This window comes from Haematobia irritans, chromosome 5 (genome assembly GCF_050003625.1).
Source record: "Haematobia irritans isolate KBUSLIRL chromosome 5, ASM5000362v1, whole genome shotgun sequence".
Taxonomy (NCBI): Eukaryota; Metazoa; Arthropoda; class Insecta; order Diptera; family Muscidae; genus Haematobia; species Haematobia irritans.
The window spans coordinates 141,471,202-141,493,193 of NC_134401.1; the positions used below are offsets into that span (position 1 = coordinate 141,471,202).

Here is a 21,992-nt window from a genome sequence, read left to right on the forward strand (position 1 = left end):
ATGTTTATTATATTCGAAAACACAAAAATATTTTTTTTTTTTAATTTTTTTTATCGATTTTTATAAGAAATCTATGAATTCAGCAGAAAAGAAGAGAAACAAGAAATGACGTGTCAAAATCGACACGACATAGCATTTATTTATTCAAAAATATATTAAAAAATTATGCACTCATACTCTTATATTGTCTATACAATTATTAGGTTTAATATTTGTCAAAATAATTTTTTAACAATAACCTTTTCTCTCTCATATTTCAGACCTTTTGTGTGGTTTCAAAACGTTTTCGAAAAAACTACATACATCGTTTCACGGGCACCAAAAGTTTATTTCTCTTCCATCCCTGGAGTGCGGCGCGACGGATATGCGTCTATATAGCAACAAATCAGTTTTTCGATTATTGTGTTATGGCGACGATTTTGTTTAATTGCATTTTTTTAGCCATGACCGAGACCGTTGAAGAAGCTGAGTAAGTTACAAAATACTTTCAAAGAACATGAACCAAACACGAAAATTGATAACTTCTTTGTCAATATTTTTAGATTTGTCTTCCTAGCGATTTACACCATTGAAATGGTAATCAAAATCATTGCCAAAGGCTTCCTGCTCAACAAATACACTTATCTGCGTAACCCATGGAATTGGCTGGATTTTGTGGTCATAGCAAGTGGTTATGCCACTATTGGCATGGATGTGGGCAACCTGGCGGGGTTGCGTACATTTCGTGTATTGAGAGCTTTAAAGACTGTTTCCATAATGCCAGGATTAAAGACTATTATTAATGCACTCCTGCACTCGTTTCGTCAATTGGCTGAGGTCATGACGTTGACCATATTTTGTTTGATGGTCTTTGCACTATTCGCACTACAGGTGAGTAAAATTTAGGTACTACTTCAAATTGCAATAGACAAAATGACTGGCACATGTAACAGCATTAAGGCAATTTTTGGTGTCACCCCGATAAACACAAGCATTGGAGAAATGCTTATATTCAATACGCTTTCAAACATTTTTCAAAGAATTACCTTAAAATTCAGTTTTAGAAATTGTTGAGAAAATCGCGTTCTAAACAAAAAACAGATATAACCTTCAACAATAGAATTCAACACGTTAGCAACAATTTCTCAAAATATTAGCAACAACTTTTTAAACTAAATTTAATTTTAATGCTTCAAACTTATTGGAAAATTTGTTGAAGGCAAGCAAGTTGCAAGTCCATTTGAATATGGGATTCACTATCAAATTGATATTGTGTTACATGTGAAAAATACTCACCCTTGTATTTGTGGGGACAAGTTTATTTTCTAAATTACAATTTACAAAAAAAAAATAATGTACACTTGATGAGAGGCAACTTTTCTTATGTATTTTGATCTGCTGAATTCGAAAAAATTTTTAAAAAAATGTTTATGAAACAGTTTTTGAGATATCCCGTTATTTTTAGTTTTTCGCTCTTATTTCAATAAACAAATTATATCTCGAGTTAGAAATGTCCGATTATATCGTTGTTGGTACTTAAATGAAAAGGTGAGTATTAAGTTCGAGTTTAGCCGCTAATTTTCACTAAAGGTGGGTTTTAAGTTCGAGTTTAAGGTGAGTATTAAGTTCGAGTTTAGCCGCTAAAATCGCCATTTTTTCACGATTACTTTTCTTTAATAATACTTTTTAAGGAATACAAACTTTGTGAAAACTTGCTTTGGGCTATTCCCTATTCCGTTATTATAAAATCTGCAACAAATATGTATAATTTTATACCTTTTTTTACTGTTTTAGTTTTCACTTTAGTGAAAAAACTCGAACTTAATACCCACCTTTAGCCGCTAAAATTGCTAAAGTGAAAACTAAATCAGTAAGCAAAATGCATGAAATTATACGTATTTGTTGCAAATTTTATTATAACTTGATGGGGAAGAGCTTAAAGCAAATTTTCACAAAGTTTGTATTCCTTAAAATGGATTATTAAAGAAAAGTAATCGTGAAAAAATGACGTTTTTAGCGGATAAACTCGAACTTAATACCCACCTTTAGCCGCTAAAGTGAAAAGTAAATCCGTAAAAAGGAATAAAATTATACATATTTGTTGCAAGTTTTATTATAACTTGATGGGGAATAGGCCATAGCAAATTTTTTAAAAAGTTTGTATTTCTTAAAATAGATTATTAAAGAAAAGTAATCGTGAAAAACAGACGATTTGAGCGACTAAACTCGAACTTAATACCCACCTGAAGGTATTAAGATGGCAAATAATCTTTTATAATTGGATCTGTGATAAGTTAAGTGGTTCAAAAAATATCGATGCGAAAAGGTCAATTTTTCAAAAAAAATCGTATTTTACAATGGACCTTTTCCGACAGAAAAGTATAAACATTTTTTTTTCGAATTCAGTAGATCATAATACATAAGAAAAGTCGACTCTCATCAAGTGTACATTTTCAGTGTAAACTAGTGTTATTGCATATTTAAATAAACAATATTCTTCATGGGATATTTATGCAAGGGTATGGTCATAGTCAGAGAATGAAGCCGACCCATTTTTGCTGGCACTAACTTTTTGACTCCGGCGGCGGCAGCTTGACAGCTAATGCGCCTTTCAGATTATAAGTTTATCCGGACGACAGTGGTCGTGTCGAACATATCCCATATATTGGCCACATTATAAGTTAAGTCCGAAGGCATAATCGATACTGCTGCATGGAATCGATAACACATTTACCAATTATTTAGTCATGAACGAATTATCGTATCGATTGGACACACTGCAAAATTCTTTACAAACACAGACATTCCGTCCGGAAAAACTTACAGTCTGTAAGACGCATAAGCCGATATAAATTGGTCGATACGGTGGCGGACAATTATAAATTCAATTTGAAGTTATTCCAATGGCAATGAGATTAGTTATACAACAAATCTTTCAATCACATTTACATCTAATTCAAATTTTCTGAGCTAAATTTTTGCAAAATTAATATAGCAACATAATACTGACGGATTTAGGGTGGAAAGTCAAACATTTTGACCAAAAATTCAATAATTTTTAATAAATTTTTCTGATTTAAATTAAAATTTTTGATTAATTGGCGGCTAATTTTGAGTCGAGATGAGTTGACATATTCGGCGGCGGCTTCAAGTGGCAAAAACTGGTCGGCGGCGGCTAAAAATGGTGGCGCGACTCGACGGCTTCATTCTCTGGTCATAGTAGGCAAATATTTTGATATTAAATATGAGCTCAAAATATTTGTTGGTGGCGACAAACTCTTCTTTGATTTCTTTTTTAAAGGTTATTTTATGTTCGTTTTAAAAAATGGTATATTTTGGTTAGTTTTGCACCAAAAAATAATTCAGTTATTTGAATTGAAATTTCCAGAAAATGTTGTTAATGTTGAAAGACTGCTCGTTGTAACCACTAGTTATGTATTATGTTATGTTTTGACGAACGATATTGTGTAATGCGCTTTACAGACTATCAGTTATTCCGGACGGAATGTCGGTGTTTGTAAAGAATCTTACAATGTGTCGGATCGATACGACTTGTCGGCGATGACTAAATAATCGGTAAATGTGTTATCGATCCCATAAACATGCAGCAGTATCGATTATGCCTTCGGACTTAACTTATAATGTGCACAATATATGGGATATGTTCGACACGAGCACTGTCGTCCGGAATAACTGATAGTCTGTAAAGCGCATAAAACGACAAGATTATGACTACTCCGCATGCAACCCTGTTAAAAATAATTTCATTATCACACTATGTTGGTAACATATACAACTGCGCCCCAAAATATGCAAGCAACTACAACTAATACGAATATGGTAATTTAGTAAATAGATGGCAACGCAACAAAATAGTTTAGGAAATAGATGGTAACGCAAAAAATATTTTATAGCATTGCATATCTTAGGGAGCCAAAAATGCTACCAATGTGGGAATTTTCACAGCAATGACATAAACCCTCTACAAAATTTGCATATTTTAGTAAACCTACAAAGTGATAACTTCCGCCACATACAAGTCTGTAATGATTAATATTACATTAGCGCCCCGAAGTATGTAATATTATTTTTAGATTGAAATATAGCGCCACCTTTCGAAATTTGGAATAGATCGATTAACCCTGAAGCTTAGAAACTTAAATCTGTGTAATAAATTTCTCTTTAATGAGATGTTTAAATTAATATTGGAGTCCGAGAGTGTCTATATGTTTTCGTTACAAGAATAATAAATTGATGCGATTTTCGATTCCGAATATCGGAACATAGGGGATAATGGCATTGATTTGACAAAACAATTTAGAAACATTTTATCGAAGCTTAAAACTTTTTTTAAATTTTTTGGCATATGGGGGTGAAAGGTAAAAGATAAAGATAAAAGAGGAAGGACTGAAACACATGACTCCCTCTGTAGATTTTTTTACTCTACGATAAGTTTATAAAGCCCTAGTATGCTCATGATAACCAATAAATAATTTATTGACAGTTACTTCTTGCGTTTCCGTTGGAATAATTTCATCAAGGCTCATATTCTACTTTAGGCTATTTTTTATTTAAATCGTAGCCAACCCATTGACCCTGGAACCGTATAAAAGAGAGTTTTGTTAAAATTTGGACTGATTTGGTCCAAAGTTGAAAACAAAGTTTAAATTCAAATTGGGCAAATTTTTACCAAATTCACTATATTTAACGAAAATGTCAAATTTGTTCTATTTTGTTGTGAAATTATATACGCATATTTATTAACACATCTTCTATTTTGCTTTCAGGTTTATATGGGAGAACTAAGAAATAAATGTGTTAAAAATCTACCAGAAGATTGGATAAATACCACCGATCTTGAATGGAAATTGTAAGTAAGAAGGTCCACAGACCCTTCACTTAAGAATAATGATTATCGTCTAAATGGCTAATGATTCACTTCTCTTGCAGATGGATTAATGACACTGATAATTGGTTGTATGATGATGAAGAGCTACCGCTCTTATGTGGCAATTTGACGGGGGCACGTCACTGTCCCTTTGGTTATACGTGCCTGTGCGTCGGTGAAAATCCCAATCATGGTTATACGAATTTCGATAATTTTATGTGGTCTATGTTGACCACATTTCAATTGATAACCCTGGACTATTGGGAGAATGTGTACAATATGGTGTTGGCCACTTCGGGACCGATGAGTGTATCATTTTTTACAGTGGTTGTGTTTTTTGGTTCATTTTATTTAATTAATCTAATGTTAGCCGTAGTTGCTCTAAGTTACGAGGAAGAAGCCGAAATTACAAATGAAGTAAGTCTCTTGGAGGTCACTATCGCTATGATGATATGGAAGAATTAACAAATATTGTTTTTTAATTGGTATAGGAACGTAAAAAAGACTTAATGGATCACCGAGATGATTCAACATTTAGCTTCGACCCGTCCGTTCTGAATGTGAAAAAGTTAAATAAGAATAATAAAAATAAAATCGATTCCCGTAAGGGAGTATTGGCCTCTTACAATAAGAAGAAGGTGCGTCGGAAAAAAGTTAAAGGAGGTAGCGGTGGTAAAGGAGAGTCTAGTGGTAATAATACCGATAGTAATGGCAATGGAACGGTATGTTATTTTCTTATAGCAAAATTAACACAAAAAAATATCTCTAATATTTTTCATTATTTTCAGCACACTGGTAAAGGTGATTCACTCACACCCACACCTAGTCCCAGTCCCCGCCATAGTGGTTGTGAAAGACCTACCGATTTGGATTTAAAAGGTGGTCAACACCAAAAGAACTCCTCGGTTAAGGATAAACAACGCCAGCAACGCATTTGTTTTCAAGATCAAGATACCGAGTTGAATCCGAACATGTTGTATCCCTCGGGCCAGCTGGTACATGCTGGCCGACAGGGTAGCTCAAGCTCTGGCGGTGGCGGTGTGAATCGTGAATCATCTCAGGATGATTCGGGTGTGGTGGACGATCATGAAGAACAAGATATAACAGCTTCCGAAGTGGTCAACGTAACTGCCACCAATACCACAACAGCCGCTTTAGTGGATGAATGTGGTGGTCCCAATGAACATACAGCGGTGACGCTGGCTTTGTCGCCGCGTGAAGTTCGACTGATAAAGTGCAATGGAAATATAGCACGTATTAAGAAGCATAATATTTATGCTTTACATCCGGAAGATTCTTCCGAAATTGTTGTAATCGGTAAGTGTAAGGGACTGTTATTAGGTTTTGTGGTAATAACGAAATTTACCCTTAAAAATTGAGTCAACGACACAACTTCGTAAACAGCGTTGCCACAATGAATTTTTATTTTGGACCAACATTTTTCCAAAATTGGACCAAAATTCGTACCAGCGGACCATTTGTCCAAATGAAATTAATATAATTTAAAAGTTAAACATTTTCCAAAATTTTGTCAATTTCAATTCAATTTCAATTTTTTAATTCGTCTTTATTATGTTAGTTTTCATTTCTTATTATAATTACAAAATTTTGTTCAAATTTTATTTCTATATAAAATTTTGTCAAAATGTCATTTCTTTAGGAAATTTTTGTCAAAATTCCATTTGTATAGAAAATTTAGCCAAAAATTTATTTTTTTAGAAAATTTAGCCAACATTTTATGTCTATAGAAAATTTTGTCCAAATTTTATTTCTATAGAAAGTTTTGTCAAAATTTTATTTCTATAGAAAATTTTGTCAAAATTTTATTTCTATAGGAAATTTTGTAACAAAATGTATTTCTATAGGAAATTTTGTAAAAATTTTTATTTCTATAGGAAATTTTGTAAAAAAAAAATTATTTCTATAGAAAATTTTGTCAAAATGTTATTTCTATAGAAAATTTTGTCAAAATTGTATTTCTATAGAAAAATTTGTCAAAATTTTATTTCTAAAGAAAATTTTGTCAAAATTTTATTTCTTTAGAAAATTTTGTCAACATTTTATTTCTAAAGGAAATTTTGTCAAAAATTTATTTCTATAGAAAATTTTGTCAAAATTTTATTTCTATAGAAAATTTTGTCAAAATTTTATTTCTATAGAAAATTTTGTCAAAATTTTATTTCTATAGAAAATTTTGTCAAAATGTTATTTCTATAGAAAATGTTGTCAAAATTTTATTTCTATAGAAAAATTTGTCAAAATTTTATTTCTAAAGAAAATTTTATCAAAATTTTATTTCTTTAGAAAATTTTGTCAACATTTTATTTCTAAAGAAAATTTTGTCAAAATTTTATTTCTATAGAAAATTTTGTCAAAATTTTATTTCTATAGAAAATTTTGTCAAAATTTTATTTCTATAGAAAATTTTGTCAAAATTTTATTTCTATAGAAAATTTTGTCAAAATTTTATTTCTATAGAAAATTTTGTCAAAATTTTATTTCTATAGAAAATTTTGTCAAAACTTTATTTCTATAGAAAATTTTGTCAAAATTTTATTTCTATAGAAAATTTTGTCAAAATTTTATTTCTATAGAAAATTTTGTCAAAATTTTATTTCTATAGAAAATTTTGTCAAAATTTTATATCTATAGAAAATTTTGTCAAAATTTTATTTCTATAGAAAATTTTGTCAAAATGTTATTTCTATAGAAAATTTTGTCAAAATGTTATTTCTATAGAAAGTTTTGTCAAAATGTTATTTCTATAGAAAGTTTTGTCAAAATTTTATTTCTATAGAAAAATTTGTCAAAATTTTATTTCTAAAGAAAATTTTGTCAAAATTTTATTTCTTTAGAAAATTTTGTCAACATTTTATTTCTAAAGAAAATTTTGTCAAAATTTTATTTCTATAGAAAATTTTGTCAAAATTTTATTTCTATAGAAAATTTTGTCAAAATTTTATTTCTTAGAAAATTTTGTCAAAATTTTATTTCTATAGAAAATTTTGTAAAAAATTTTATTTCTATTTTATTTCTATAGATAATTTTGTCAAAATTTTATTTCTATAGAAAACTTTGTCAAAATTTTATTTCTATAGAAAATTTTGTCAAAATTTTATTTCTATAGAATATTTTGTCAAAATTTTATTTATATGGAAAATTTTGTCAAAATTTTATTTCTATAGAAAATTTTGTCAAAATTTTATTTCTATAGGAAATTTTGTAAAAAATTTTATTTCTATTTTATTTCTATAGAAAATTTTGTCAAAATTTTATTTCTATAGAAAACTTTGTCAAAATTTTATTTCTATAGAAAATTTTGTCAAAATTTTATTTCTATTTTATTTCTATAGAAAATTTTGTCAAAATTTTATTTATATGGAAAATTTTGTCAAAATTTTATTTCTATAGAAAATTTTGTAAAAATTTTATTTCTATAGAAAAAAAAAATAAGTAAATATTTTTCGACAAATTCAATAAAATTTATTAGACGTGATAATTTATTCATTTATTTATTACAATATTTACAATCATAATAAATTATGAAAATAAATATAAAAAAATTAGGTGCTAACAACAAAGGTCTTTGACCAGACATGATAATTTTTTTTTCACTTGTTTGAAAGAAAAAATGGGAGTTCAAAATTGCGAATGTCTTTAGTGCCATACGAAGTTCAGCATGGACGCATTTTTAGTAAAATGTACAAATTTAAAGAAATAATGAATTATTGTTGAAAAGTACGAACTCAGTAAATCTTTATGCTTCATTTGTGTATATACACAAGGTTGTGGGTTCGATTCCTGCTTCGACCGAATAGCAAAAAATTTTCCAGCGGTATTATCCCACCTCAGTAATGCTGGTGACATTTCTGAGGGTTCCAAAGCTTCTCTAAGTGGTTTCACTGCAATGTGGAACGCCGTTCGGACTCGGCGCTCAGTGATAAGAGAGAAGTTCACCAATGTGGTATCACAATGGATTGAATAGTCTATGTGAGCCTGATACATCGGGCTGCCACCTAACCTAAACTAGTTTACAAAATAATTTTTTTTTCATGTACATCTGATGAGATGTGACTTTTATTATGTATTTTGATCTGCTGAATTAAAAAAATAATAATAATAAAAATTTTTATGGAACAGTTTTTGGAACAGTTAAACAAATTATGCAGTTAGATATTAATGCCGTTTTTTGCATTTACCATTTCAGATGATCTTCCCGATCGTAATTGTGATAGATGTGTTCAATGCTGCATCGACTATGAGGGGTGGTTGCAATTTCAAAATTGCCTATACAAAGTGGTACGCGATCCTCTCTTTGAATTGGCTATTACGCTGTGCATTGTCCTAAATACAGCCTTCTTGGCAATGGAACATCATGGTATGAGCGAAAGTTTTCGCAATGCCTTGGATGTAGGAAATAAGGTATGCAATGATTGTGGTAGGGAAAACAAAAATTCTGGTGGCATAGAATTCTAGGACATAATCACAAACAACAAGAAAATGCTTACAATTATTCTCTATATATATTTTAGGTGTTCACTTCAATATTTACATTTGAATGTATTATAAAATTAATGGCATTATCCAAAGAGTTTTTTCTATGTGGTTGGAATATATTTGATTTGATCATAGTAACGGCCTCATTGTTGGACATAATATTTGAATTAGTCGATGGTCTCAGTGTATTGCGAGGTCTCAGATTGGTAAGCTCGATCCATAAATCCATTCATTTAAGCATTTATTTCGCATTGTCATCATAAATCTAAACCTGGCATCATACTCCCGTGTAAGGAGTATTGGTTCAGAGTGATCACCAGTCAGTTTCATATCATTTTTAAATTCATTGACCTTGGTTTTGATTGTTGGTTTCTTCATCTTGTGTTTTTTTCTACATTTTTCTCCAAAAAAACAACTCACTATTTCTAGTTGCGTGTTTTGAAATTGGCTCAATCTTGGACTACAATGAAAGTGTTATTAAGTATTATTATTTCAACCATAGGAGCTTTGGGTAATCTTACCTTAATATTGGTTATAGTCATTTACATATTTGCCGTCATTGGCATGCAATTGTTTTCAAAAGATTATACACCAGAAAAATTCGAACCAGATCCGGTGCCAAGGTAAAATACAATTTCGTTTGCTTTCCCATTCGGGAGTGAAAAATGTATGTATCTAATAAAAATATTTGTATTTCTTATAAATTTAGATGGAATTTTAATGATTTTTTCCACTCATTCATGATGATTTTTCGTATCCTATGTGGAGAATGGATTGAACCATTGTGGGATTGTATGAGAGCTGAAGAAGAGGTAAGTGAAATTTGATTAATCGCTAAAATTCTTGGTTGTTAAAAACAAAAAATATCGCTGCTTTTCGGTGAAGAGTCGTCTTAGGGATTTCTGTGAAAATCAAAATGAGAGAAAATACTTTTCGAATTTGTAAAACTTTTATTAAAAGATCCACCTCTTAAATCGCGGCTTTCATGTTTTTGATGACTTGTCGATTTTCCCATTACAAGACGATTAGATGATTTTAGTCACCATTAAAAGTTTATTGGTCGATTATGGCCATTAGTGGATCGAGTAGTCGATTTCTCTAATATTAAAAGTCGATTAGTTGAATTTAAAGCATATAAAAAGTCGACTTAGACTTTTCGAATTTTTGATAAAAAGTTAATTTTCGACTTTGTATCCTCAAGCCGGCCACATAAACTTGTGGTTGTGGCATTATGCATACACTCAAAAAAGTTTATTTAGATCCAAAGACTTTTTATCCCTTCCTTAAAAGATTTATTTTAAAGAGATTTGTCCTCAATATTGTGTAAATTGTCCTAAAATTAAATAATCTTTCATATTAGACAAATATTTTTTTCAGTATACAAACTTGTATACTCAAGGACCCAGCAAAACAAACAAAAAATGGATTTTCCATGAGATGGACTTATATTCTCTTCGCAAAAAGTGGTTTTGAGTTTATGTATAAAACCCTATGTTTTTCGAAGATTTTGTATCGAATTGAAAATTACCCAATTTTACTGTGTATAGAACACACTCAAATAATATAATTAAAAACATGTATATACGGCCGTAAGTTCAGCCAGGCCTAATCTTATGTACCCTCCAACATGGATTGCATAGAAACTTCTACTAAAGACTGTCATCCACAATCGAATTACTTGGGTTGCGGTAATACTTGCCGTTTGCAAGGTATCTTAAAACTTTTTAACACCGGGGTACATATTAAACAAAAATAAACAAAAAGGCCGATTAAATATGTAAATAATTCAGTTTGACAAAATTTTCTATAGAAATAAAATTTTGACAAAATTTTCTATACACTGAAAAAACAGTGAACCCTTTTCCATTGCAAAATGAACTAAACTGTAGTAATATTGACCATGATTTAGCCCTTAAGATTTTTTTCAACTTGTCTAGTTTATAATTTTCTTAAATTTTAGTTCATCTATAACATTGTAATTTAGTTCATTTTTACAACACCATAAGATTTATATACCCCTACCAAGTTAAAAAGTCAGTATTATTTTGGTTTACTTGCTTATTTTGTGGGAAACCCGATAATAAAAATTGGTTAACAGTCTCTATAAAATGTCGACGACTAAACTATTTTTTAATCAATCATTCCACAGTACAGAGAAATTAAATAATTAAAGGAACAACAAACCGTTTTACTATTATGAAAATTTTCATACATTAAAATTAAACTTTCTTTAAGCAAAAGTACTTTATTATAAAAACTTATGATGAAAGTTCTTAATACAATGTTTTTTGTGAATACAGAGAGTAGTTCATTTGAACCCGCTGTTTGGACATTTTGACTTATCCTTTTTTATTCATCGTAGGTAGTTTTTTTCACATATCTTGCTGGAAAAAATGGAAACAAAAATGAAAATTGTTAAAAATTAACACCATGTAATGAAATATAATTTTTAATTCTTCATTTTAGCTTGTAACTTACCATATTTGGGGCATTTTATCAAATGATGTAAAGAATTCATCTTTTCTTTGGAAAACGTATCTCATAAAATGTGTACCTGAAACAATTAGAGAAATAATCAAGTATTCTAAATAAACTCATAAAACTGTGTTGTTATCGATGTGAAGGATATAATAAAATAAATATTCTAGTTGAAAGAAAGCCAAAGTTTTAATATAAAACTTACCAATTCTCAATTAAATTGTACGCTGAGGGGAAATACAAAAAGTTGTCCAAATTTATTTGGGTTACTCTGAAATTAAATATTAAATAAAATTATTAAATAAGTTTTCAAAAAATCTAATGAAAAAAATAATAATATGCATTAAAACCAAATATTCTTGATAACCCTAGACAGTCATCATTCGTCAAAATGACGACACGTAATTTCATTTTCGATTTAAAATGCATTTTAGTCTATTGGGAAATGGTGAATTTAAGCTATACTAATTCGACCGTTTTATGAATTTTTGTTTTATACTACTTAAAACCAAATTGAATAAGAAAATAAACTCAAGTTTGGTTCACTTTTTCGCTCACGATGAAAATTTTAGCGTCTTGAAATGAGCCGTAGCTGATGTTAATGTACAAAAAATAAGGATGACTGTCCAGGGCTAAAAGAAAGTTAAAGAATCCTTACCAATTCACTATTAAATTACAGGCAAAGGAGTACTAAAAATTTGTCCAAATGTTTAAGGGGTTATTCTGAAATTAAATATTTGTTTTTACATTAAAAATATTACATTGGTTTCCACAAAATTTGATTAAAGAAATAATAAAATAAGGCATTAAAAACCTGTAATTTTTATGATAAAAAGGTCACAAAAACGTAAATATTCTAGTTAAAATAAATCCAATTTTTAAAAGAAAACTTACCAATTCTCTATTTTTTATTTGTTCGAATCCATCTGGAGTTGCTCTGAAATTAAATATTGTTTTTACAACAAAGAAAAACATTAAACTTGTTTCCAAAAAAATTAATTAACAAATAATAATATACATAAAAAATATTCTTTTTAAAAGAAAGTCAGATTAAAAAAATACTTACCAATTTATGAATAAACTATACGCTGAGATATAACAAAAATTTTCCAAATTCATCTGGAATTGAATATTAATTTTTTACATAGAATAATAAAAATTTCAATACACTTTCAACATATTTTCCTAAATATTCGTAATAACTTTTTTCTAAACTACCGATAAAATATTAATAACTTTCATTTAAAAGGTTTAATAAACAAACACCAATATACGTCTCAAAAATCCAAAATATTCCATGCCTTTATATTCCTTTGTTGCATACCTGCTTAAAAGATGCAACAGCCCACGCCAACGCCAACTATACAACTGAAGCATGCCAAACAAAACCAAGCAAAGCCAAAACATTCCTACAACAACAAAAACACATGTGCCTTTATTGAAAACAACACCTCATCTAGCCAAATAAACCATCCGCGAATAACAAACACACACGCAAACCACTAAATGAACAAAAATAAAAACAACCCCACGCTCATGTATACACAACAAAACTCAAGTAACATCATCATTACATTAATCACATTCCACTATGCCGATAAAGATCTCTGTACTATGCATTAGTTCATCGCATCTGCTGTCAATTTACTCTAAGAATAATATTCGTAAAGGCACACCAGTTTATGAACAATGAAACATTTAACTTCAAATTTGCAAATTTTTCATGAAATGTTATCTACCATTTTTGACGAAAATGTCTATAAATTTAATTACATGTGAACTAAAAATATTTCATTGGGTAATTTTTTACCAACAATTATTAACTATAGGAATTGTCAGTAAGAAATTGCTATCCACTTTCAAGTTCATTTTTCGTAAAAAAATATTTTCTCATACAAAAAAATCGTATAGTAAATTGCACTTATTATTTACAAAATACTTTACATTTCACAAGTAGTTTTATAGCATGACAAACGAATTTTTAACTAGCAGTTAAGAAATTTTTTAAGGAAATTTCCATCGTATTTTGTAGGCCATGAACTAAACGATTGCTACTTAGAATTTGTAAAATTTCCTTCCGAGTAGTTAATTTTCGTTGAAGATGCGAAAAATGAACTAAAATTCTGGAAAATTCTTGTAATAAATTATTGTAAAAATTTTCTTAAATTTACGAGACACTTTTTTTTCTGTGTAGAAATAAAATTTTGACAAAATTTTCTATAGAAATAAAATTTCGACAAAATTTTCTATAGAAATAAAATTTTGACAAAATTTTCTATAGAAATAAAATTTTGACAAAATTTTCTATAGCAATAAAATTTGACAAAATTTTCTATAGAAATCAAATCTTGACAAAATTTTGTATAGTAATAAAATTTTTTATAGAAATAAAATTTTGACAAAATTTTCTATAGGAATAAAATCTTGACACAATTTTGTATAGTAATAAAATTGTGACAAAATTTTCTATAGAAATACAATTTTGGTAGATTATATATAACTATAGACCGATATGTACGAATTTTGGCATTGTTGTTAGCGGCCATATACTAGCGCAATGTACCAAATTTCACCACGTACCAAATTTCAACCGGGTCGGCTTAATTTTGCTCCTCCAATAGCTCCGGAGGTCAAATCTGGGTATCGGTTTAAATGGGGGTTAAATATAATTAAGACCGGTATGGACCAATTTTTGCATGGTTGTTAGAGACCATATACTAACACCACGTACCAAATTTCAACCGGAAATGGTGAATTTTGCTCATCCATGAGGCTCCGGAGGTGAAATCTGGGGATCGGTTTATATTAGGGCTATATATAATTATGGACCGATGTGAACCAAAGTTTGCACGGTTGGTAGAGACCATATACTAACACCATGTACCAAATTTCAGCCGGATCGGATAAAATTTGCTTCTCTTAGAGGCTCCGCAAGCCAAATCGGGGGATCGGTTTATATGGGGGCTATATATAATTATGGACCGATGTGGACCAATTTTTGCATAGTTGTTAGAGACCATATACTTACACCAGGTACCGAATTTCAGCCGGATCGGATGAAATTTGCTTCTCTCAGAGGCTCCGCAAGCCAAATCTAGGGATCGGTTTATATGGGGGCTATATATTATTATGCACCTATGTGGACCAATTTTTGCATGTTTGTTAAAGATCATATACTAACACCATATACCAAATTTCAGCCGGATCGGATGAAATTTGCTTCTCTTAGAGGCTCCGCAAGCCAAATCTGGGGATCGGTTTATATGGGGGCTATATATAATTATGGACCGATTTGGACCAATTTTTGCATGGTTGTGAGAGACCATATAGTAACACCATGTACCAAATTTCAACCGGATTGGATGAATTTTGCTCCTCCAAGAGGCTCCGCAAGCCAAATCTCAGCTATACGTAAAAGTGGTCCGATACGGCCCATTTGCAATACCATCCGACCTACATCAATAACAACTACTTGTGCCAAGTTTCAAGTCGATAGCTTGTTTCGTTCGGAAGTTAGCGTGATTTCAACAGACAGACGGACGGACGGACATGCTTAGATCGACTCAGAATTTCACCACGACCCAGAATATTTATACTTTATGGGGTCTTAGAGCAATATTTCGATGTGTTGCAAACGGAATGACAAAGTTAATATACCGCCCATCCTATGGTGGAGGGTATAAAAAATATTTGTATGCAGATCTATTTCTCAGCAGATGTGGAATTTGTTATAAAATATTTCTCGACTCAAAATTAGCCGCCAATTAATCAAAAATATTGATTTAAAATCAGAAAAATTTGTTAATAATTTTTGTATTTTTTCTCAAAATGTTTAACTTTTCACCCAAAATCAGTCAGTATCAAGTTGCTTTAATAATTTATCTCAGAAAATTTGAATGAAATGTAAATGTTATTGTAAGATTGGTTGTACAACTAATCTCATTACCATTCGGATAACTTCAAATTGATTTTATAATGGATAATTGTCCGCCGCCCAATGGACACACACACAGAAGGAATATGATCACTTCAAACATGTTTCAAGAGCAAAATGTTATTTTTGGACGGAGAACATGTAACATGTTTGTCGCAACCACGTTATTTCCTCGGAAATTATGTATCTGATTTCGGCAACCATGTATATTTTTGGCGAGAAAATAAATGTTTTGCGACAAATATGTTCCATGTTTTCCGTCTAAAATTAACATTTCGCTCTTGAAATATGTATGAGGTGATCATATTACTTCTCTGGGAGCAAGTTTATATAGGCTTAGCCGTCACGCCGCCGCCGACAAAAATGGGTCGGCCTCATTCTCTGGTCCAGAATGGTGGCAAAAATGGCAACATCAAACAACCAATTTTCAAAGAAAATTATTATTTATTTATTTATTGTTTATTTTAATCATACAGTAAATGTATGATAAAAAAAAAAGAAAATTAAAATTGTTTTCAATGTGAGAGATATATCTATACATTCGGTTCGGAAAAATTATCTGTGGCCTCCAATATCCATAATTGGAATGGTCCAAAAATATTTCATATTAAATGATTTTCCTTCCTTTTATCACCGCTGCTGGCATTTATAGACCCAGAGATTCATAAAATCTTAATCTTAATCGTCAGGAAATTTTCTTGACACAAATATTATAAATTTAATTAAACTAAATAAATATTGTTCTAAATTTTATTATTGAAAATTTTTAATAAACCATTTTTATAGAGAACAAAAGCTTTCCAAAAATATTGAAAAATGTTTTTTTCAATATACATTAAAAAAAATAACTAAAAATTTCTTTTTTGGTTTATCCACTCTAGACTTTTTAGTCGACCTATTTATCATCAATTTTATCTTAAAACTTGTATATCTATTTATTGGAAATTTCTAGCAAGGAGCATCCACCTGTTTTGCTATATTCCTACCCACTTTGGTTATGGGCAATTTCATGGTGCTAAATTTGTTCTTGGCCTTGTTGCTCAACAGCTTTAATTCGGAGGAACTCAAGTCAAAGAAAGAGGTAAAATGCATGCTTTTGTTTTATTTATTTATCACATTTTTATTGATTGATGGATTGATTTATTAAAAATAAATTCAACCCGTGAATATTTAATGTCTGCAATGTTTATATGTGTGGTTAAGCATAACATAATAAAAAAAGAAATCTAATTGTTATTAAAAATTTAATAAACCATCCTCGCTTATAAGAAGTGTCTTCTTATTTGAAAAAAAAATCCTTAACAATATGCAATGCTTAAAAAAATGTCATCTCAGTTGAGAAAAAATGCTTCGGAATCTTAAATAAATGTCGTTATTAATGTCTAGATGGTTTTAAAAGTGTTTCGAAAAAAGATTATCTTTTCTTTTTTTATACAAAAAACAAAAGACAACTTTTATTAAAATTTATTTTATATCGATTTCGCTTCTAATAAAAAGTGTAACATCTTTGAAATTACCTTTAAAATATAAAAACAATACCTTTAGAATTAATTCCCAGTTTGGGTGAAAATACAACTAGAGAAAATGTAATGTAACATTAGGACAACACTTTTTCATAGAAACAAAATCGCCCTTAGTTTCATTATTAAGTTTTCATGAATATTTAAAGCACATTTTAGGGTCATGCTATTTTTTAGTGGCTTGTGAAGGGATGAGAACTCATCTTAAAATTTCGTATTGAAAGAAAATAAAGATAACAATAATTAAATTGGAATTATAGACACTATAAGTTTTAGTTATATCGAAGTGTTAGCCAAAACGAAAAGATCGAACTTCGAACTTGGTTTTATTTATTACTAGTGAACTGCATTTTGAATGTGGGAAAATTTTGTGTAATTTTAGAAAAAATAGGTTAATTTTAGAAAATTTCAACTGTATTACCAACGCAGATGTCACTAAAATAAGTAAATATTTTTTGACAAAATTGAAGGTAATTATTAATAATTATTATTATTTTTTTCACTTGTAAAAGAATATTTCTTAGTATGAAGAAAAGATTGGAGTTCAAAATTGAAACAATGTCTTTAGTGCCATACGAAGTTTAACATGGGCCATTATTAGTACAATTTATTTTTTTATTTTTTATTTATTTATTTATTTCAGTCTATGGAATACATTCCTTACAGACTAGACATTCTAAAAATAAATTAAGTCTAAGATAGTATTAAATCTATTTAGGGAAATTGAAAAATCTAATTCAAATTTATTATTTAAGTGATTGAATTCCTTTAAAGATCTCAAAATTGGCTCAAATAAAGCATAATTAGTTCTATGAGCTGGGATAGCAAAATAATCATGGTTTCGTAAACAGTGCACTGGTACATTAAAACTAATCAACTGTAGAATAGACGGACAATCTATAAATCCATTAATTACTTTGTAAACGAACAAAATAGAACATTTTATTCTACGACACTCAAGGGATTCCAAATGAATAAGTCTACATCTGGCTTTATATGAAGGGACTGGGTTAGTAAATGACAAAGACGATAGTGCAAACTTTATAAATTTTCTCTGCAATCTTTCAACTCGATCGCAGTGCACAGTGTATATAGGATTCCAAATAATAGAAGCATATTCTAGTCTAGATCTCACAAATGTCATATACAAAATTTTTCTAGTATATGGATCCCTAAACTCCTTACAATTCCGTCGTACAAATGCAAACATTGAATATGCTTTAGGCATCATATAATCTATATGTAATTTGAACGAAAATTTGGCATCAAATACTACCCCCAAGTCTCGCATACTATCAACCTTTAACAACTGTTGATTATCTATGCAATAAGAAGTATTTAGGAAATTAATTCTTCTGGTATAGGATAATTGAACACATTTAGATATATTCAATGGCAATAAATTCAATTTACACCACGCAGATAGCCTATCTAAATCAGCCTGTAGTAACCTTACATCAGCTAAGCATTTAATGTTTCCAAAAAGCTTAATATCATCCGCATAAATCAAACACTTTGAAAAATTGCAACAAAATGAAATATCATTAATATATAAAATAAATAATAATGGACCCAGAATACTACCCTGGGGAACTCCTGATGTACTAATATATGGTTCTGAAACTGAAGCATCCACACACACAAAACAACGTCTAGAACTTAAGTAAGATTGCAACCATTGTAGTAAATTAGAATGGAAACCAATTTTATAAAGCTTTGCCAGTAAAATATTGTGAGAAACTTTATCAAAAGCTTTGCAAAAATCTAAGTAAATAGTATCCACTTGAAACCCCTTTTCCAAACTGTTTAAACAAAAATTCGTAAATACCAATAAATTAGTTACCGTCGAGCGATTTTTCATAAACCCATGTTGAACATCAGAAAGATACTGACATGTTGAGGAGATTATTTTCTCATACACCAAATGTTCCAAGACTTTAGACTTTACAATTTACAAATGTTAAGAAATTCCGAATTATTTAGTGGGAGACATGACATTTAGTAAATCTTTATGCATTATTTGTGTATAATTTCCCCCTATTTTAGTAATATAACATAATCTTACTAATGTACGCAAAAAATTATTAAAGTCAAGAAAACATTTACAAAACATAATGTTTCCTTGAACTACAATATAAATAAATTATCTTTAGTGACATATAATTTCAAATTCAAATATATTACAATTAAATTTTGTATATACAGTGTGGGTCATATGTAATACAACTAAGTAAAGCGATATATTTCTATCATTTTCCTTTTAAATTTTATAGTTCAAGAGCAAACAAGTATATACGGCCGTAAGTTCGGCCAGGCCGAATCTTATGTACCCTCCACCATGGATTGCGTAGAAACTTCTACGAAAGACTGTCTATATATAAATATAGACCTATATGGACCTAGTTAGGCATGGTTGTTAACGGCCATATACTAGAACAATGTACCAAATTTCAACTGACTCGGATGAAATTTTGCTCCTCCAAGAGGCTCCAAAATCAAATCGTAAAATGAAGTTGATCGAGATAGCAGAGGCCTTAAAGATATCAAAGGAACGTGTTGGTCATATCATTCATCAATATTTGGATATGCGGAAGCTCTGTGCAAAATGGGTGCCGCTCGAGCTCATATAATTATATATAATTATGGGCTGATATGAACCAATTCCTGTATGGTTGTTGGATACCATATACTAATATCACGTACCAAATTTCAACCGAATCGGATAAATTTTGCTCTTCCAAGGGGCTCCGGAGGTCAAATCTGGGGATCGGTTTGTATGGGGCCTATATATAATTATTGACCGATTTCGACCAATTTTGGCATGGGTGTTTGAGGCCATATATTAACACCACGTACCAAATTTCAACTGAATCAGATGAGTTTTGGTCTTCCACGAGGCTCCGGAGGTCAAATCTGGTGATCGGTTTATATGGGGGCTATATATAATTATGGACCGATGTGGGCCAATTTTTGCATGGTCATTAGGGACCATATACTAACACCATGTACCAAATTTCAGCCGGATCGGATGAAATTTGCTTCTCTTTGAGTGATCGCAAGCCAAATTTGGGGGTCCGTTTATATGGGGGCTATACGTAAAAGTGGACCGATATGGCCCATTTGCAATACCATCCGACCTACATCAATAACTACTACTTGTGCCAAGTTTCAAGTCGATAGCTTGTTTCGTTCGGAAGTTAGCGTGATTTCAACAGACGGACGGACGGACGGACATGCTTAGATCGACTCAAAATTAGACCAATATTTCGATGTGTAACAAACGGAACGACAAAGTTAATATACCCCCATCCTATGGTGGAGGGTATAAAAATCATTGGCGCCAAAATCATGAACATTTTAACCATACAGTAGTTCATTCTTACACCCAAAGAAATTTGTTAGTAGGGACAGCAGAAAAGTCTGCTGAAACAGCAAAAAGTCTGCTGAAAAAGGGACAGAAGTCACTTTTTGCTGAAATAGCAAACATTTCCTGCTATTTTTTAAGCTCGATTACACTAAAACATGATTTATTTTGGCTAAAACAAATAAAAATGTCAACTTAGGAGCTATCCTAACATAATTAAAACAATATTTTATGAATATCTATAGTATTTGACCAAAAATCTGAATATTTATCGAATTGAGGCATAACAGCAAACAAAATGTTTGCTGATCGTATTTAGGAGCTTGGAAGTATATTACAGGGCAAAAATATACCAAAAACTACTTTTGATTCTTAAATATGCTTTGGGAAAAAATGTATAACCTAAATATTTTATAAATTGTTGTTCGTTAGGCCCTGAAGTACAAAAATATAACAGCAGACATCGACTGCTGTTTTTAGTAGACTTTTTTCTATGAGTGTACGAAAGTTTTCCTTTTGCTTTAGTTCACCTAGAACTTCCGTGTGCGGTCATTGAACTTTATACCCATATTTAGTTCATACAAAATTTGAGACATACTTGGGATAAGGAAAATTTTATTGGGCTTTGGAAAATTTCGAAAAAAGTTAATAAAATTTAAATACAAACAAATAACTTATAAGTTAAATTTAGCGCTAGTTTCAGAACTAGCTGCCTCAATACCTAACCTAACTACGAACTTTTTTTCTGTGTGGCCACTTTCGTGCAAGTGAAACAACTCCTTGACTTTTTACAGTGTACATCGGTGAGCTCGTTTTGGAACTTCAATGGCTTTATTCCAAGATCATTTTTCAATATGAGTTGCATGAGAGCAAGGTTTCTTCAACTGAGGCGTAGGTTAAAATGTTAAAGTGGCAGCCCGATTAAATTTCAGGCTCACTTAGAGTATTCAGTCCATTGCGATATAGGTTAGGTTAGGTTAAAGTGGTTAAAGTGAAATTTACTGTGGCGTAGATTTCAATCAAATCTGGCCTTATCGTTTTATTCCATCTACCGATAGCCTCTTGTGGTTTTCCAGCCAAATATAAAGCAATCCAAATATCACGCTTGAATTGAATAAAATCTGAACATGCACTCAAAAAAAAAAAAAGTGAACCCTATATTGCATTAAAGCCGATTTAACGCTCTTTTAGTTCATGGAATTATTAAGTTTTAAGGGAGTTTCCATGACGTTAATATTTTTTTGTGTACGTTAGTTAACTAAAACAGAGGAAAAAAGTATACACAAATGAAGCATAAATGCCCATGTTCCCAAATCCACTTCCAGGTGAATG

The 21,992-nt window shown here is 30.4% G+C and overlaps 1 protein-coding gene across 1 annotated transcript in view; it reads left to right on the forward strand.

Annotated features, from left to right (window-relative positions):
• The window catches only part of NaCP60E (Na channel protein 60E), a 424,396-nt gene that overhangs the window by 352,438 nt on the left and 49,966 nt on the right, over window positions 1–21,992 (forward strand). Inside the window, exons 3-13 of the mRNA XM_075308943.1 lie at window positions 261–469; window positions 543–870; window positions 4,767–4,849; window positions 4,930–5,284; window positions 5,359–5,589; window positions 5,656–6,184; window positions 9,075–9,289; window positions 9,400–9,570; window positions 9,794–9,987; window positions 10,074–10,176; window positions 16,729–16,857. Of these exons, the coding sequence (XP_075165058.1) occupies window positions 261–469; window positions 543–870; window positions 4,767–4,849; window positions 4,930–5,284; window positions 5,359–5,589; window positions 5,656–6,184; window positions 9,075–9,289; window positions 9,400–9,570; window positions 9,794–9,987; window positions 10,074–10,176; window positions 16,729–16,857 (2,547 nt within the window). The remainder of the gene's footprint in view (window positions 1–260; window positions 470–542; window positions 871–4,766; window positions 4,850–4,929; window positions 5,285–5,358; window positions 5,590–5,655; window positions 6,185–9,074; window positions 9,290–9,399; window positions 9,571–9,793; window positions 9,988–10,073; window positions 10,177–16,728; window positions 16,858–21,992) is intronic.